Source organism: Xenopus tropicalis, chromosome 3 (genome assembly GCF_000004195.4).
Source record: "Xenopus tropicalis strain Nigerian chromosome 3, UCB_Xtro_10.0, whole genome shotgun sequence".
Lineage (NCBI taxonomy): Eukaryota > Metazoa > Chordata > Amphibia > Anura > Pipidae > Xenopus > Xenopus tropicalis.
The window spans coordinates 153,007,026-153,027,623 of NC_030679.2; the positions used below are offsets into that span (position 1 = coordinate 153,007,026).

The 20,598-nt window shown below is 42.3% G+C and overlaps 2 protein-coding genes across 2 annotated transcripts; both read right to left on the reverse strand.

Moving 5' to 3' along the window:
* Positions 1-3,092: 3,092 nt before the first annotated feature.
* On the reverse strand, positions 3,093-4,017 carry LOC105945564 (olfactory receptor 1468-like). The gene has a single exon (XM_018092738.2). The coding sequence runs from the start codon at positions 4,014-4,016 to the stop codon at positions 3,093-3,095; it is 924 nt and encodes a 307-aa protein (XP_017948227.1). The 5' UTR covers position 4,017.
* Positions 4,018-16,083: 12,066 nt separating this feature from the next.
* Positions 16,084-17,022, reverse strand: LOC108646265 (olfactory receptor 1468-like). Its single transcript, XM_018092739.2, has one exon. It carries the CDS (start codon positions 17,020-17,022, stop codon positions 16,084-16,086), a length of 939 nt encoding a protein of 312 aa, XP_017948228.2.
* Positions 17,023-20,598: the final 3,576 nt, after the last annotated feature.

Genomic DNA, 20,598 nt, shown 5'->3' on the forward strand with positions numbered 1-20,598 from the left:
AAGAATGAACCAGTCCCTGGAGCAGTATCTCAGATGCTATGTATCCGGTAACCAGTCCACATGGTCCGAACTGCTTCCCTGGGCAGAATTTGCGTACAATAATGTTACCCATTCCTCCTCAGGGAGGGTTGTTTATGGCTTGCACCCCAAAGCATTTTCTTTTTCTGGATCTAATTCCTCTGTGCCCTCTGCCAATTCTTCTGTTTTGAAATTTTCGGAAATTTGGTCTTCAGTTCATGATTCATTGTCTGCAGCTTCCCTAGCCCAGGAAAAAGCTGCTAACAAGTCCCGCCGGGAAGCACCCCAGTACAAGGTAGGGGATTTAGTGTGGTTGTCAACCAAAAATATTAAGTTGAAGGTTCCCTCTCCCAAACTGGGTCCCAGGTTCATTGGTCCATATCCCATCATTGCAATAGTTAACCCATCTTCAGTTACCTCCTAATTTCAAGATTGCTAATACCTTTCACGTTTCTCTTCTAAAACCTGCTTCTAATACTCGTCTGTCCGTTCCTCCCCCGGTGTTGGTTGAAGGTCAGCCTGAGTACGAGATCCAGGAGTTCGTCGACTTCTGCCTGGTGAGAGGTAAGTTACAATATCTTACCAGGTGGAAAGACTTCGGTCCTGAGGGGAACTCTTGGGTCTCAGTTGATGACATCAAGGCTGATCGCCTCAGGAAGCAATTTCATTCAAGGTTTCCTGAGAAGCCTGGGGGTCCAGTGGCCCCCCCTAGAGAGGGGGGTAATGTAACAAGAAGAGTCTCCCTGCGCCGGCTTCCTCCTAAGTGCGCGCGCACTTCCGCATATTAAGGTGCATGCGCGCTGGTGTCAGCGCGCAATGGCGCGAAATTCAAAAGGATTTAAAGGGACTTTTGCCACTTTTTCGTTGCCTGTGATAAGATTGATTCCTGGTGCCTTTTCTGAGCCTTGTGCGTTAGTTCCTGTACCCTGCTAGTGTTTTCCTGTGGTTTTGACCCGGCCTGTTCCCGACTATTCTGCTATCCGTATCCTGACTCCGGCTTGTACATTGACCCTGATTTCCACCTGATCCTGCTGTTTGATTATTCGGTTTGACCCTTGCCTGTCTGACGTTCCTTGATTTCTGCCTGCCTCGACCCAGCCTGCCTGACTACGAACTTGCCTAATCCTATTTGTACCGTGATCTTTGGCCTAACTGACTTTAACTACAGTCGTGCCCCTTTGCTTGCCAGAACTCCTCGCCTTGTTCCCCTCGTTAAGTCCAGGTGGCATCTGAGTAGCTGAGGGCTCCTCCCGAAGCCAAAGGCGGTCACACTACTGGTGAAGCCGAGCCGAGTTCTGGTTTAGGGTGCCGACCGTGACACCACACAGAAAAATCAGTTATTTTGCTATTTCATTGTTTTGTCTAATTGTATTTGATTTTTGTAATTTTTTTTTTTGCAGTTTTATATTTTCATTGTTGCTTATTATGTTGTTTTAGTGTAGCTTTGCAGTTTGGTTCTTTGGTGTAGAAAGGCATCTTTACCTGTTTTGAATTCATCAGAATGTGTAATTTCCAAAAATATACGGTTTTCTGGGGTTCTCTGTACAGTTAGGGGGTCTTACGACATGTCATACACAGTCATGGGATTCTTTTTGCTGAAACTGATTTGGCAGATGAGAAAAATCCATATGCACCATTTTCATTTGGGGTCCGTACATATCTCATACTTTGGTATATTTATGCATATTGGGCATAAAACTGCTCAGTAGACCTTTGGTGTTCCTATTTGGGGTGATGCGCCACTGTATGTAAGAAATTGTGCGAGATAAATGAGGCAAATTGCAACATTTTTAGACGATTTTCAAAATTGCCATCAAAACCTCTTCCTGTAGGAAAACTCTGCTCATAGTTTGGTGTAGAAAATAACATTTACCCTTTTTGGATTTGTCGGAATGTGTACTTTCCAAAAAATATTTGTTTTTCACAGGCCACCTTACTGTTTTGCAGCTTTTACTGAATATAAATCTGTCCATGTGCTTCTGAATTAGGTAAAGGGAAGCCATGAAAACAGTTATGCACAAGGTATTGGGGTATCTAAGTGCCATGTACTCTGATGAACGTGCACATTGGGCATCAAACTGTTCTGGACCCCTGACATTCATATTTAGGATGCTTTAGAGTAGAAAGACATGGGTTGGTTACCCATTTTGGATTCAGGGAAATGTGTTCTTACTGACACTTTATGGATTTTTTGGGTGAGTGCACTTTTTTGTAGCTTTATCCCACATAAAATGAGGTCAATGTGTTGATTTTGCAGGAGCTGAAATGACAGAAATGATAGATCATATGGTGTATTTTCATTTTGGGGCCCCTACATGCCACATACTTAGCTAAACCTATACATATTGGGTATCATATTGTTCATAGGGCCCCTGGGGTTCATATTTAGGGGTTTTAATCTGGTTACCTTATGACCTGTAGGAGATAAGATGCTGTAGAATAGCTTTGAAGTGATTTTTCAAATTTTTAGGAAAGCATTGCAACTTGGCAGTTTGTAGCAGACAGACAGTTTTTCCTGGCATCAGGGTTAAGTTGGATTTAAATTACTGAAATGTTGACTGGGGCAACGGTACAACCAACATGTTTAATGGAGGAAAGTTTTGACATTTTCTTGATGATAATTTCATGTCATAGATTGTCCCCTTTAATATTTCTTCCTCAGTTTATACAGTGGGAGAGTCGGTATCTAAGGACCCCCATTGTAGGAAAACAGAGAGCTTTGCCCAAAATAGTTGAAGACACAGGACAAGGTCATTAGATTTCTTGGCAAAATAGGTTTAATAAAACAACAATAATATTTTTTCAAACAGACCAAACTGATTGAATCCAATTTGATGTAATAACAGATTAATCATAGAAATATCCAACTTTCCATTGATATTTTTATAAGATATTTTTTAATAACGGTCCTGTTATAACCAAAGGAATCTCTACAGCTTAGAACTGAGCGAGAACTTGGCTGGGGGTCTGTGACTTGGAAATAAAATAGCAATTCCCTAACTTTGACCTTTATTCCATCTATTAATACTTCCCTGACTGTGAGGAAAGTGCCGAAAGGAATCTCTATATTAATTCTAGAACATTTTAAACCTTTTAAAAGCTTCTTTGATGTCTTTGCTTCTCAAGCTGTAAATAACCGGATTAACCAAAGGGATCACTACCGTGTAGAACAGAGAGAGGACTTTGCTTATGGTCTCGGTTTCCTTTTTGGATGGAGCCAAGTAAATAGCAATGAGAGCCCCATAATACATGGAGACCACGGCCAAGTGGGAGCTGCAGGTGGAGAAGGCTTTTTGCCTCCCGGTATGGGACACTATCTTTAGGATTGCATGGGCAATGCGCATATATGATCCACAGATGAGTATAAAGGGGCAAACAACCACGGGGATAGCCATTAAAGTAGCTTCTATTTTCACAAAGAAGGTGTCTGAGCATGAAATTTGTAGAAGAGGATCCAGATCACAGAAAAAATGATTAATGTTCTTCTGTTCACAGAACTTCAGGGTCCCTATCAGATTTACGAGTATCAATGTAGAGCAAATAGTAATTATCCAAGACACAAGGACCATTTTTATACAAAATTTGTGGGACATTATAGAAGTGTATCTCAGGGGGATGCAGATGGCCACATATCTGTCATAGGACATTACTGCTAGAAGGAGCGACTGAAAAGTTACTAAGTAGGCAACGAAATACAGTTGAGTGATACAGCCAACAAGGGGCATGGTGGTACCATCACTCAGTATAGTTAGGAGCAGGGTGGGGGCAGTATTCGAAGACTCCAGTAGATCAGAAAGTGACAGTTGCTGGAGAAAGAAGTACATGGGGGAGTGGAGGTTCCGGCTGAAGGCCACCAACACTATGATGAGGATGTTCTCCCAAACTGTCAGAATGTAAATCAGAAGGAACAGAGAGAACAGGGGAACCTTGAAGTTGTGGAGATTCTGAAATCCCAAGAGGACAATCTCACTGACCCACGTCTGGTTCTTCATGGACATTTCCTGAAGGTACAATGTATTGTGGAGAAATACTCAAAGGCAAAAGAGCATTTTAATGAAACTGGTTTACTCACTTAGTTCTAGAAGGAATATTTAGCATCATTGGTGGCCAAAGCTGCTGTGGAACATCTGGCACTTTTTCTCCAAATTCTTTTCATCAGTGAGAGTGGTTTGTGGGTACAGGGGAGCCATATTCTTATGGTTCAGTTTGTTATCGTTCTCTGTTATTTTCCATTGTTTTCAATTATTTCATGTGGTTGAATTTGCTAACTGTACTTAGTGCTACTTCCTAATGGTGCCTTATTGCCTTAACTAATATAGGGACCCATCGGGTTAACCATCCCCTATGGTCTTATCCCTTACCACTTCCTAGTTGTGCTGTTTCTATGCAGAATTACAAGTTACTACTTTCCTGTTTACATATGGGAAGGGACAAATGATCAGATCCGCCTGGTATCACCTACCTCATGGTGGACATATATTGGCGACCATTACCGTATATACTCGAGTATAAGCCGAGTTTTTCAGCACAAAAAAGTGCTTAAAAACTCAAGCTCGGCTTATACTCGAGTGAATATACGTTGCCCGGCTGCCTGGCTGCCTGGCATTCAGTGCGCACCCCCCCCCATGAACTTGGTGGCTCGCTCGCTTGAGAACGTCATGCGTGTGCGTATGCAGCCTTCCCGTAGGACGCGTCGCCGGTACAGGAGTGATAGCAGCAGCCGTACCGCTTGGCGCCGGTAGAGGAACCAAAGCTGCAGATGTCCCGGCGCCAGTAGAGAAATCAAAAGCAGCAGCCGTACCGTTTGATGTCGGTAGAGGAACCAAAACTGCAGATGTCCCGGCGCCAGTAGAGGAACCAAACAGCAGCCGTCCCGCAGGACGCGGTGCCGGTACAGGAACCAAAGCATCAGAAGAGAAGGGTCAGGCCGCTAAAGGGGAGGTAAGGCTGGGAAATAACCGAGGAGAATGAAGTTCCCCTTACAAGGAAGCTGCTGCTCCGGTATTGGCTCAGTCCCTGGCAAAGCCTTCCCTAATGGGCACGCCATGCCTTTGTTACTGTCTATTTAATCACCCTGATAATGAACTAAACTACAATACTAGTGGTTGCTTGTAAGCCTGCTGTAAAGCTGATCATTCTATTTAGATATGTTTGCTGAATTACAATGCCATTGTACTACTTATTAATTATATTGTGTTATTTTACAATTAGCTACAAACTTATTTTATAAGCAGCTACAAGTACTAACTGCTAAGAGAGTACTTGAATAAGTTATGTTTATTTCAGCTGCTTTATCTTTTATATTTATATGTAAACCTGGTAAAAACATTTATTGGAAACATCTTATGGTGGCTATAAACAGCCAAATCTGCTTCTTTGGCTGAAATATTATAATATTATTACTGAAATCTGAAATGATCTATCATCTATCTAGCTCAAAAAGATCCAGCACAAATGTATGTTATAAAATCTGCAGCTGCCAACATGATGTATTTATGAAGAGTTCACAGGGGGTCACGCTGAGTGTTCTTTTATTATTTATTTGATTATTGAAACTTAGCAGTAGCTGCTGCATTTCCCACCCTAGGCTTATACTCGAGTCAATAAGTTTTTCTAGTTTTCTTAGGTAAAATTAGGTACCTCGGCTTATATTTGGGTCGGCTTATACTCAAGTATATACGGTACTTGGAGACCTAAAAAAAATAGCAGATCTTTTAGGGCAGTGGGACCCAACCAGTGGCTCGGGGGCAACATGTTGATCCCCAACCCCTTGGAAGTTGCTCCAATTGGCCCCAAACCAGGCAGTTATTTTTGAATTTCTGGCTTGGGGGCATAAAAACCAGATGTCCTGCCAAGCAGAGCCTCCTATAGGCTGCCAATCCACACAGGGGCTACCAAATAGCTGATTACAGCCCTTTTTTGCCCCCCAGGAACTTTTTCTTGTGATTGTGTTGCTCCCCAACTCTTTGGTCACAGATTTGGGGTTCCCTGTTTTAGTGTATGACCAGCTTAGAGGGAAAAAAAATCACTTCTACAGATTTCTTAGGGCTATTAATATAAATCCTCACATGGAGGCCAACGCTTCCAAAGAGAAGAGAGTAAATGAAAATTCCAGCTGATGAACTGATAGGTGCCCTTCAATTACACATAGAAAACATTTGACCAATGAGAAGTCTGCTGATCAAAATCTTAATTACAGATGCAAGAGAAGTGACCAATGAGAATGCTGATTCCCTGTGTCAGGCCCCTTGCTGGTACCTTACATATAGAGATAATGATGGCATTTTCCCGTCATTATATGGCACAGGAATCAGACATGGGGATAAAGGGACAGACTTGTTCAGTGCTGGGAAACTGTGTTTGCACTTGTGGTTCGATATCTCGAATGTCTGGTATTGATTAAGTGCAAAAAACCCGAAAACTGGAATGTAAGAATGTGCCATCTAAAAGCTTATAGAAGTCTATAGAAGCCAACGGGAGTTGCCCTGGGCAAAGTCAGGCCGTATTCTCAAACTCAAACACTGCTTTGGCCAGAAAGTTGATCATTGGAAGACACAACCAAAAATACCCAACTTGTTGGCAAACTCCAAGCTTCTTTTGACCTGGTTCTACTGAGTACAGGGCAGTGCTATGCAGGACCAGGCTGACCAACACCTACAGTAAAGTATAGTGGTGGCAAAATCATACTGTGGGGTTGCTTTTCAGTGGTGTAAGAGCTAGGGTTATGGGGGTGAAACTGCACCCAGGCCCGCACCCCCTCTGGGCCATTGGGTAGATTTGAAGAGGTGTCTGGATAGGGGTCTGGTTGCACAACCTGCCCCCAGGCCCAGCCAAGGTTACTTACGTAACTAGTGTTTTCTCCAGCAGGCACTGGGCCACTAGAAGGAACAATGGATGGTGCCAAATCCTGGGAAATATTTCAAGAGTATCTGTTTCCGGCAGGGCTAAATAATGTTTATCTTGGAAGAAAGTAGATGATCCCAAACCCAAGGAACAATAAAGCAACACAGGAGGCTGAAGAATAAAAAGGCGAATGGCTTAACTCAATCCAACTGAGAACCTGGGTCCCTGTGTTTGAGATCTGAGCACTAGTGTCATCCGACCAACGTGGCCAAACTGAGTATCACAGACACACTCTGCCAGGGTGGGATTTGTATTTTGATAAAATGAGAGAAATGATCAAGGTGATGAAAAGTTTTGCAAGTATATACAAATTATTGACTTAGATAGTTAAACCACATATTCCCATGTCTTCTCCAGTCTCTTGTCCCGGTACCATTCTATGGAACAGCAGTTATTTGAACAATTCAAAGTTCCATTGAAATCACTTTACAGGAAAGATGTTCTTGGGGGAATATTCTACTGATTTGCCCCTACCAGAACCGCCCCAGATACTGTGGAACCATAGGAAGATGCCCCCATGAGCTTCTCCCAATGTGTAACCTGCTCTGCATTTCTCCTGCCATTTTGCTAACACAATCCCAACCATTTCTTTCCAATCAAATCAGGAAGAGATGTTCTTGGAATATTCTACTCACCATTTTGAAGAGATCCTTGGGAAGGCCCAGCAGATGTTCTCTTGTTCCTTCAACCCAAGATAGAAGAAATGTTTCCTGAAAGATAAATATAAGTAATAAACCCCCTGTTACCAAATGAAATGTCTATATTACAGGAGGGGTAATTGTGATATAACCAACAGGCACATAATGAATAAACTGTTCTTCTAACATTACACTGACCTGAGCGGCACCAGGTACTGACTGGGCAGGGAAGAGCGGAACAGATCTCCTTTTATCAACCAGTAACCCCCACAGCTGGGAAACCTACTGGGGAATCTCCCGGAGACTCAGGGGTTTGGGGTAATTAATTCTGGATAATTATAGAAATTGGGTAAATAACAAGCGATGTTTTGATTCATCAGATTTTAACATTACTATTTGTTACAAACGTATTTAAACAATTTCTTTGAAAAAAAACAAAGTTTTTAGAGACCAAATAATAAACGTAATAATGATTATATAGTCAATGTACCAAATCAAACAGATTTATTTGCCTCACAACCCCGGAAAAAGATGGTCAGAAATAGACACAACTTTACTGAAACCATTTTTGCCAAATGTGACACTTAAGCCAAATGGAAAAATTGACAAGAACCTTCTCATGAACTTACCGGCAATGGTCACGACTCCAATCTTGAAACTTTTATTAATTACAAAGCTTACAACAGTGGAGGAAAAGGTTCATTAAGACCTACGTAATTATACAATATTGACCAACCCAAATCACTGCACGTCCCAGAGAAGAATTCAATTTAGAAATATAGAGAAATGTTTCTGTAAATTAATGGCAAACAGCGATCTTCAGAAAATAACAATTACATAGTAGTAACATAGTAAGTTAGGTTGAAAAAAGATGTACACCCATCACGTTCAACCATAATGCCTATATACATACCCCCCAACTGTCCTGCTTTTTATAGCACATCCCGCTGTCCCGGATCGTTCCATGAATGTCCCACATTTCCGTAATACACTACGGAAATATGGGACATTTGTGGAACGATCCATGATAGTGGGATGCACCGGCTGGAGCCGGGCACACCTGCTCCTTGCGCGGTTCCTCTCCTTATGCGGCTCAATGTGCGGCGGTGCCAGGCCCTTTTATAAGGTTGCGCCCCGTGCGTAATGACGTCACACGTACACATGGGGCACAACCTTATAAAATAGCCTGGCACCACCACACATGGAGCCGCATAAGGAGAGGAACCGAAGAAGTAGGAGCATGTATTGGGGGGGGGGCTCTGTGTATGGGGGATACTGTCTATGAAGGGTACTGTGTATGGGGGATACTGTCTATGAAGGGTACTGTGTATGGGGGATACTGTCTATGAAGGGTACTGTGTATGGGGGATACTGTCTATGAAGGGTACTGTGTATGGGTTATACTGTCTATGAAGGGTACTGTGCATGGGGGCACTGTCTATGAAGGGTACTGTGTATGGGGGGCACTGTGTATTGGGGGCACTGTATGAAGGGTACTGTGTATTTGGGGCACTGTGTATTGGTGGGCACTGTATGAAGGGTACTGTGTATGAAGGCTACTGTGTATTGGGGGGCACTGTGTATGGGGGTACTGTGTATGAAGGGCTCTGTGTAGAGGTGCACTGTGTATGAAGGGTACTGTGTATGGGGGCACTGTGTATGGGGGGTACTGTCTATTTGGCCATTGGGGGCACTGTGTATGGGGGGTATTGTCTATTGGGCCATTGGGGACACTGTGTATGGGGGCACTGTGTATGGGGGTACTGTCTATTGGGCCATTGGGGGCACTGTGTATGGGGGGTACTGTCTATTGGGCCATTGGGGGAACTGTGTATGGGGGCAAATCTGGTACATAGTTATAACTCACTTATAACTGACTGCCTTCTCTCTATATTTGTATTTTATATGTAGGAGTTGCTATATTGTTTTCCTTAGGTAATACAGTATGAGGGTATAGCACATTTGCGTCTGATCCCGCCATTTCAACTATATAAAAGGAGTATTTTTAGAAAAAAATGGGGTGTGTTAATTGGGGCGTGGCCACAAAGGTGGGCGTGGTCCAAAAAATTGCTGCGCTGCGTGCCAAATCTTTTTGGCCCTCTTTTCATTTTTCAAATGTTGGGAGGTATGTATGTATAACCTGCCTAACTGCCAGTTGGTCCAGAGGAAGGCGAAAACCCCATCAGATCCCTCTCTAATTTGCCTCAGAGGGGGAAAAAATTCCTTCCTGACTCCAAGATGGCAATCGGTCCAGTCCCTGGGGCAAATTGACTCAATTCATTATGCACCAGGAGAACAACTACAAAACTCTATATAATTGGTACCCGACCCCCTCAAAAATATCAGAAATATACCCTGGAACATCAAGCCCTTGGTGGAGACACAGCCAAGACATAGGAGATATGTTTCCCATATGGGGGTGGGAATATACTGAGTCTCTGGGTTTCTGAGTAATGTTACTAAATACCCCACACTGCAAATACTCATTTTTGAATTGTAATTGATGAAACGGGAAAATAACAATTTGCCCCAAACACTGTACAATAATAAAAGAAGTTCCCAATGATTTGGAATCGGAATTGGTGATTCCAAGAGACACAGGTTTCTCTTAATTCAAGAAGGAGTTTCCCTATGAATAGTGATGTTGCCGCACGACATTTTTGCCGTTTTGCTAATTTTTCGCCGTTTTGCGGATCTTTCGAAAGATTCGCGAATTTGTCGGCGAAGCAAAACGGCGAAAAATTAGCAAAACGGCAAAAATGTCGTGCGGCAAAAAAAATTTGGCACCCACGACTATTCTTTTGTCACCCGCCGCTATTATTTTGTCACCCGTGGCTATTATTTTGTCATCCGCCGCTATTATTTTGTCACCCGTGGCTATTATTTTGTCGCCCGCGGCTATTATTTTGTCACCCGTGGCTATTATTTTGTAACCCGTGGCTATTATTTTGTCACCCGCCGCTATTATTTTGTCACCCGTGGCTATTATTTTGTCGCCCGCGGCTATTATTTTGTCACCCGCCGCTATTATTTTGTCACCCGTGGCTATTATTTTGTCACCCGCCGCTATTATTTTGTCACCCGTGGCTATTATTTTGTCGCCCGCGGCTATTATTTTGTCGCACGGCTATTATTTTGTCGCCCGCGGCTATGATTTTGTCGCACTGCTATTATTTTGACGCACGGCTATTATTTTGTCACCCGCGGCTATTATTTTGTCGCACGGCTATTATTTTGTCACCCGCGGCTATTATTTTGTCGCACGACTATTCTTTTGATGCCCGCGACTATTCTTTTTTGACGCCGGCGACAATTTTTGGACGTGTGGTGAATTTTTCCGCGGCAAATTTTTTCATCCATTTCACGAAACAATCCGACAATGGTGAAACACAGAAATTCGCCGCAAATCCATGCCTGGCGAAACATTTCGCCCATCACTAGTCGTAGATAATGTGAAAAAGATTTTCTTGCAATGAGAAATGTATGTTTAAAAACAAATAAAAATTATAGAAAAAATTCTCAGATATTATTTTCCATTATAACCGTCGCTGCCGGAGCCAATGGGTTACTCAAAAACATCAGTACTAGAAAAAAAACATTTATAGCTCTGTGACTTTCCCCACCCAATACAAAGAAACTAGGGATTGGCTGTTTTTAAAGGACCGCCCACAACTAGAAAATAAAATAAAAATGGGATAATAATTTGTGCCAAATACATTTGTGATATTTTTGTATCATTTTGCTAAATTCAAGGTTGGAGAATTGACCAATTAGTGAAGTTGCTCCCAGTATATAATGACCGAATGATCATATTGGTTACAAACTGGTGCCTGATCCTTTCGCATGATCTGGTAAAAGACACTTTTAATCCCACGCAAAATAATTCTTTGTTTTAGTTTTATTTGTAGTTGGGTTAATATTGATATTTATGTTTGGGTACAAGATGGTCCTGTGGAAATGTCTCGACCTCACTCTTATACCTTGTGTTCTTCATCAATGAGGACAATGAGGACCTCTGTAGAGTCTGTTTTTTTATGGACCTACTGCACTAGAACCCAATACATTAGCTTTATTCAAGTACAAACAGTTGTGAGGTAACTTGGAATAAAGTTCTACCCCTAAACCTGTACACTCAAGTCCCTAATCCTGAGTGTAGGACTTTAATCCTCCTTTCCTCATAGGAGAATCAGCTCACAAAAGAATGACTCTTACTCCTAGAGCTATGAATAGATGCCCTCACTACCAGCTCTCTTGGGCACTCTTCTGCCTACCTCCACTCTTCTTCAACCTTTCTGCCCAGGTGGCATACAAGAAGAAAGAAAACCCTGTTAGCTTTTGCCTTTTATACAATAGAACAATGACCCCTCCTGGCCAGTAATGGAACTGAGAGGCGCATACTGTAACACAGGATCAGGAAACAGTTTTTCCTCCTAACTGCAACCTAACGTTCTACCTAACCTTCTACAACTCTACAAAAACATCAAGGGTTCCTAAATTATCAGTCCCCTACAAAGTCAAGAAGGAGTTTGGGGTGGTTACAGTTTCTCAAAGGCTCCCTTGAATACTCAGTCTTGGCTTGTGTGAGACGTAATATATTTCCATAGGAAACATGTGCAACCAGAGTCAGAGATTCCTAGACAATGTTTTTTTGGCTGGAAAAGTTGGGCTTCCATCCCAGAATTCCTTGCAAACGAGGAGGGTATTTCCTCAGATAAAACGTTTTTTTTCTGTGTCTCCATCTTTTCAACATTGTCCATTGGTTTTATTTGTTCTCACCAACTTTTACTGGTTTTTAAAATGGAGGCATTTTTATGTTGCCGGGGAGAAATGATCTCCGCTGCTTCTCATTAATGCAAAAATGACTCAAAGTGCAAAAACGAGTAACCTTTTGTGAATTAAAGAGAAAAAACTTGCCATTTAGTAAATTTGCCCCAGGATTGTTTTGTATCTGAACAAATTGATAAGATGGACCTTATTTTCTGTTTTTTGGTGTCTGAGAGACTGTTATGTCCTGATTGGCTCACTATCTTACCCACCCTGGCCAATCACACCTTACTATCCAAAATACTCCAGATTTGTTTGTTAGAACTATGTTTTTTTGCAAATCTGCCCAAAGTGATGGGGTTCAAGCTACAGTATAATTAGTGAATTTGTTTCTATACAGAGAATATTCATGACGTTCCTCACCATACAGGGGTATCTCACTCCCCGTGCCCCACCTACAGTTCAGGCGTGAATGTTTTGTATTTTACATGCGCTGGGTAGCAAACCTTACGGCCCATTGGTTAGGTTCTAGCATTGAAATGTTTACTCATCAGACTAAAGCTTTGGGTTCCAGTTTAGAAAATGGGCCACTAAAAGACATAAAGTATTATCTAGAAATAATTGATAATCTAGGGAAGAATGATACTAATGATAATGATATTTATGTTTTATTACTGGGTTTAGAGCAGAATTATTTGCGAGTGACACTCACTCGCATATCAAATTCTCGATTTTTTATCAATAAGGAAAACTTGTTTGAATAAAAAACTCAAATACCTCAAATTTTTTGAGTTTACAAACTCAAAAATTTGAAAAATTTGCATTGGAAAATACGGCCTGACTTTGCCCAACTCCCATTGATTAGTGATGAGCAAATCTGTCCGAAATTTTTCGCCGTTTCATGAATTTTTTTCGCGAAACAGCAAGGAAATTCGTGAAAGGGCGAAAAATTTGCGAACCGGTGGAAAATTTGTGAAACGCATTTGTCGCACAATTTTTTTTTGTCGTCCATGTCTTTTTTGTTGCTCACGCCTACTTTTTTTTCCGCAAATTTTTCCACATTTTCATGGAAGTTACACAAAGCAATTCACCAATGGCGAAATGCGGAAATTCGCTGCCAATCCATGTCTGCGAAAAAAAAAATTGCTCATCACTACCATTGATGTCTATAGAAACTCACAAGCTTTTTGTGTTTTTAGCACTTAATAAATACCAGAGTTTTTGAACCATAATTTGAATTCAAATTTTTTTTAGCGCAATAAAACCCGAATTGTGAAAAAAACTGAAACGTTGGTAAATTCAAAAATTAAGAAGGCGATTTACGCATTCTTTTAACTTGGGACACGCCTTCTAGATCCTAACTTTGCTATAAGGAAACCCAAGGATTTAAATACACAATATTTGTTGTGTTTTTTGCCAACAAATTTTCCCTCTTACTCCAAAGGGCTGTATATATATATCTAATAGACCTAGAACCTTGAATACAGTTCTTACCAAAAACAAGTTACAACTTGTGATGAGCGAATTGTTTCGGTGAAACTGTTGCAAAAAATTGCCATGAAAAATGTGTGCGCTGGAGTCAAACAAGGCGAGGTTGGGGCAAACACGTGGCACAGTAGGCACATCTTGCGAATTTAGGGCCGTTTTATGAATTTTTTTAGCAGTTTTGCACATTTTTCTGCAAAATAGAAACAGAACAGATTGGCTCATCCCTAGTTCCAAGGGGCCTCGGCTCACTGAACTTTCAAGAATACAATCAAGCCACTCATTTGAATTTTGTTTAGTTCATTTCTTCCACAGTGGATCAACCCCAGTGGGTTCAACAAGAAGGAAACATATTGACATAATAACTCTATTACACAGAGAGCTACATGGAGACTTCTGCCTAAAACACATTACTATTTCCTACTACTCAAGCAAAAGCCAACGTTTGGGACTATTTTATGCCCGTTGACTCATTCTAACATGGCTTACACCCTAAATTACCATTTGTGGCTCTAAAGGACCTTATACCTAATTTGAACCCTCCCTTATGGATACAGGCTGGAGTAATGCTGTTGGCCAATATTTTTGAAAACCAAAGTCTACCCTCATTTGAAGATCTTCTTACAAAGTGGCATTTACCCAGTTCAGCGTTTGTATCCAACCTTCAGCCGGCGACTCAGTGCAAACACAACATGCACGGTAAACGTAAAACCTTGACAGAACTTCAACAAAAGTTCTTCATGGGGCAAAAATGTCTCATTATTACAAAATCTTACATGATGCCTCCAATACTCCTCCTGACTCCCTATATCAGCTTGGCTAATAGACACTCTTCAATTGACCAAGTAGACCAGTGGTTCTCAACCTGTGGGTCAGGAACCCTTTGGGGGTATTTCCGATGGTCTTAGGAACCAATACACCACTCTTCTATGGTTGGCGGTCACCAAAACATGAGGAACTGTATTAAAGGATAATGGAATTAGAAAGGTTGAGAACCACTGCAATAGACTCATTTCAACTGATTTAAACTACCTCTAAATCCTGTGTAGACTAATGGAAACCAGTATGAAACTAATGTTGTTGTCCAAACTAGATTATAGAAGATCTACCCTCAAACTACAACTTAACTGTGTCGGAAAAATCGTGACAAACAAGGATCCCACATTCATACATGGTGGAACTGTCCTAAATTAATATCGTACTGGAGTAAGTGAGTTGGCTGAAGGCCAGTTAGGGGGGGATTTGGGGTGAGTGCTTATTTGTGCCCTGGGTACCCCTGGAACTATAGCGGGGTGACTGTTACCCCAATGTTTCTATATATCTGTAACCTTGTTATGGGCTAAGGGGGCCCAGCCTGAAGGCCAGTTAGGGGGGGATTTGGGGTGAGTGCTTATTTGTGCCCTGGGTACCCCTGGAACTATAGCGGGGTGACTGTTACCCCAATGTTTCTATATATCTGTAACCTTGTTATGGGCTAAGGGGGCCCAGCCTGAAGGCCAGTTAGGGGGGGATTTGGGGTGAGTGCTTATTTGTGCCCTGGGTACCCCTGGAACTATAGCGGGGTGACTGTTACCCCAATGTTTCTATATATCCGTAACCTTGTTATGGGCTAAGGGGGCCCAGCCTAAAGGCCAGTTAGGGGGGGATTTGGGGTGAGTGCTTATTTGTGCCCTGGGTACCCCTGGAACTATAGTGGGGTGACTGTTACCCCAATGTTTCTATATATCTGTAACCTTGTTATGGGCTAAGGGGGCCCAGCCTGAAGGCCAGTTAGGGGGGGATTTGGGGTGAGTGCTTATTTGTGCCCTGGGTACCCCTGGAACTATAGCGGGGTGACTGTTACCCCAATGTTTCTATATATCTGTAACCTTGTTATGGGCTAAGGGGGCCCAGCCTGAAGGCCAGTTAGGGGGGATTTGGGGTGAGTGCTTATTTGTGCCCTGGGTACCCCTGGAACTATAGCGGGGTGACTATTACCCCAATGTTTCTATATATCTGTAACCTTGTTATGGGCTAAGGGGGCCCAGCCTGAAGGCCAGTTAGGGGGGATTTGGGGTGAGTGGGTATTTGTGCCCTGGGTACACCTGGAACTATAGCGGGGTGACTGTTACCCCAATGTTTCTATATATCTGTAACCTTGTTATGGGCTAAGGGGGCCCAGCCTGAAGGCCAGTTAGGGGGGGATTTGGGGTGAGTGCTTATTTGTGCCCTGGGTACCCCTGGAACTATAGCAGGGTGACTGTTACCCCAACATTTCTATATCTCTGTAACCTTCTTATAAACAAAGTGGATATTTATTCAAATAATTTTTAAAGGCTTCTTTTATATCTGTACTTCTCAAGCTGTAAATTAGTGGGTTGAGCCATGGAATCACTACAGTGTATATCAAAGATAGAGATTTGATAATGGCCAGTGATTGTTTACTGGGAGCAGCTAAATAAATTGCAATGAGAGTCCCATAAAACATGGAGACCACGGCCAAGTGGGAGCTGCAGGTGGAGAAGGCTTTTTGCCTCCCGGTATGGGACACTATCTTTAGGATTGCATGGGCAATACACATATATGATACAGTGATGAGTATAAAGGGGCAAATAATCACTGGGATAGAAAGTAAAATAATGTCTATTTGAACAAAGAAGGTATCTGAGCAGGACATTTGTAGAAGAGGATCCACATCACAGAAATAATGGTCTATGGTTTTATTCTCACAGAACTGTAGGCTTCCTATCAGATTCACAGTTACCAATGTAGAGCAAAGACTAATTCCCCATGATGTAAGAATGACTTGTACACAAACCCTGTGTGACATGATAGAAGTGTATCTCAGGGGGATGCAGATGGCCACGTATCTGTCATAGGCCATTACTGCTAGTAGGAATGACTGAAATGTTTCAGAGTAGGCAAAAAAGTAAAGCTGAGAAATACAGCCAATAAGGGACATTGCGAATCCGTTATTAATTACAGTCTGGAGCAGGATCGGTACAACAGTTGCAGTCTGCAGCAGATCGGAGAGGGACAACTGCTGGAGAAAGAAGTACATGGGGGAGTGGAGGTTCCGGCTGAAGGCCACCAACACTATGATGAGGACGTTCTCCCAAACTGTCAGAATGTAAATCAGAAGGAACAGAGAGAACAGGGGAACCTTGAAGTTGTGGAGATTCTGAAATCCCAAGAGAACAATCTCACTGACCCACGTCTGGTTCTTCTCATTCATTGTGTAGGGGAAACTGCCCACAAGAGTTAACCCTGTAACAGGTCAACAAAGGACTATAATACACTCAGATTCCAAACACAACTGAGCAGATCATCAGACGATATCAGGTGATTCTCATTTAGGATGAAAAAGGACCACAACCAAAATCTCACTGACCCACGTCTGGTTCTTCTCATTCATTGTGTAGGGAAACTGCCCACAAGAGTTAACCATGTAACAGGTCAACAAAGGACTATAATACACCCAGATTCCAAACACAACTGAGCAGATCATCAGACAATATCAGGGTTTGTTGGTAGGTGATTCTCATTTAGGAAGAAAAAGGACCACAACCAAAATCTCACACTAACCCACGTCTGGTTCTTCTCATTCATTGTCTGGATAAAATGAAGAATGTAATGAGTAGACAAACATTAGTGATGAGCGAATCGATCCCGTTTCTCTTTGTGGAAAAATTTGTGAAATGCATTGTAGTCAACAGGTGACAATTTTTTCTTACACTTGTGACTTTTTTACCCGTGCGCAATGTTTTTTCTCACTCCAAATGCATTAAAGTCAATGGCTGTTGTATCTGAAGTCAATGTATCTGAAGTCAATGTTGAAATGTAGAATTTCGCCACAAATCCATGCCTGACAAAAAAATTTGCTCATCAACAACAAACATCCATTATCTTTTTCATTGCAGTCCCTACGCTGAGCTGCCTGGTAACTTAGTAGTTAGAAAATGGACACCTACCATGTTTGTACCCTCCCATAATGCCCTACAGAAGAATTAGAGTATTTTTCTCACATCCAATGGTAGTTCCATATTCCCCATTCCAGATCTAAGACTATGGAAGAGTCCGTTTGACACATCTTCCAACAAGATGCTCCTTATAATTTTCTTTTCTACATATGAACATATTAAGATTCACACTTCAGATTTTCCGTGTAATAAATCACTGTTCCCAAAATAAGCAAATGGGATTAGGGTAAAGGTTCTACACATATCTCAGTGTTTGCTTATATATTTGAAAACATATTCCAAAATCAGAAGCATCGAGTTCATAAATATTCTTGGAATAATACATTGACCTGATTCAGAGACATTTTGAGAAGGTCCTTCCATCAAAAGATGTTCCCTTGTCTCTTTAACCACAACACAGAAGATATGTTCTTCATAGTATAAAACAATAGTAATAGTTTATTAGCAGAATAAGTATTATATTATGTTATATTTATATTATAAATCAGAGGAACAGAATGGCTGCAGGGGTTCAGGGATAAAGTTTAAGAGTAATTTAACAAATACTGTGGAACCATAGGAAGATGCCCCCATGAGCTTCTCCCAATGTGTAACCTGCTCTGCATTTCTCCTGCCATTTTGCTAACACAATCCCAACCATTTCTTTCCAATCAAATCACTTTACAGGAAAGATGTTCTTGGGGGAATATTCTACTGATTTGCCCCTACCAGAACCGCCCCAGATACTGTGGAACCATAGGAAGATGCCCCCATGAGCTTCTCCCAATGTGTAACCTGCTCTGCATTTCTCCTGCCATTTTGCTAACACAATCCCAACCATTTCTTTCCAATCAAATCACTTTACAGGAAAGATGTTCTTGGGGGAATATTCTACTGATTTGCCCCTACCAGAACCGCCCCAGATACTGTGGAACCATAGGAAGATGCCCCCATGAGCTTCTCCCAATGTGTAACCTGCTCTGCATTTCTCCTGCCATTTTGCTAACACAATCCCAACCATTTCTTTCCAATCAAATCACTTTACAGGAAAGATGTTCTTGGGGGAATATTCTACTGATTTGCCCCTACCAGAACCGCCCCAGATACTGTGGAACCATAGGAAGATGCCCCCATGAGCTTCTCCCAATGTGTAACCTGCTCTGCATTTCTCCTGCCATTTTGCTAACACAATCCCAACCATTTCTTTCCAATCAAATCACTTTACAGGAAAGATGTTCTTGGGGGAATATTCTACTGATTTGCCCCTACCAGAACCGCCCCAGATACTGACTGGGCCGGGAAGAACAGATCTCCTTTTATTACCCGGTGCCAGTAACACCCACAGCTGGGAAACCTACTGGGGAATCTCCAGGAGACTCGGGGGTTTGGGGTAATTAGAAATCCTTATGGGAAAAAAGACAATTAGTCTTGGTACAAAGTAATTTTTACTCATATAATTAAGGATCACCACATTTTTCATTAATATTTTACATGGCAACTTTTTGTTTGACTTTTTCTCATACTGAAATACTGATTTATATACTGATTTATATAAAGAACTTATCTCAGGGTAATGGCACATGGGGGCAACTTCTAGAAAACATATGTGCCTCTTTGTATTTAGAAGTCGCGTGTAGTTTTTTCGCGTGATTTTGAAAAGCCGAAACTCTTTGTATGTTTTCCCAGTGGCGATTGATATGATTGCTAATGGGAAAGCATTATCGGAAGATTCATTGCCTGAAGTTGAACATGTTATCTGGTTGCTGACCCACTCTATCCACTCCCAATCCCATGCATTTCCCTGCCCCCAGGCATTTCCTTTCCATACACCCAACTGCCTGGTTGCTAGGGTAAGTAGGGTATTAGAGGCCAGATGCCGGCAGCAGTAGAGCAGTAACCCTGTGGCTATGAGCACAGTCTGTCAGAGTCAATGAGGAGGACATATTGATTGGACGAAATGCTTTAGGGCTCCCCTGTGTCAGACATTGGTACCCAGGGATCTTCTGGATTATGGAAGGTCAGGAGGAGCTTTGTGTCTTGACGCAGAGAGAGAGAGACTCCCCAATCTGTAAGTTTTCGCACTTTGCGCTGAGATTTGTCCCCCTGAACTTGACTCTAGACCAGTGGTTCTCACCCTCCCTAATGCCGTGACCCTTTAATACAGTTCCTCATGTTGTGGTGACCCCCAACAATAAAATGATTCCTAAGACCAGTGATCCCCAACCAGTGACTCGGGGGGAACATGTTGCTCCCCAACCTCTTGGGTGTTGCTCTCAGTGCCCCCAAACCAGGGAGTTATTTTTGAATTCCTGACTTGGGGGCAAGTTTTGGTTGAATAAAAACAACATTTACTACCAAATAAAGCCCCCTGTAAGCTGATAGGGTGCATAGAGGCCCCTAATAGCCAATCACAGCCCTTATTTGGCTCCTCCATGAACTTTTATGGTGCTTGTGTTGCTCCCCAAGTCTTTTTACATTTGACTGTGGCTCCCGAGTAAGAAAGGTTGGGATCCCCTGCCTAAGGCCGTGGGAAATATGTGTTTTCTGATGGCCTTAGGTGACCCCTGTGAAAGGGTCGTTCGACCCCCAAAGGGGCCCTGACCCACAGGTTGAGAACCGCTGCCCTACAATCTCCAATGATTCATTTTTCAAGCCCCCAATCCCCTCAACCAAAGCAGATTCCCTATAAATACCTTAGTAACGTGTTGCTGTGTAATCTTGTGCTCCATCAGTCTTATATCCTTTACCACTAGTGATGGGCGAAATGTTTTGCCAGGCATGGATTCGCCCCAATAGGGATGTTCTGCCCCAATAAGGGGTAATTATATCTTAGTTGGGATCAAGTACAGGTA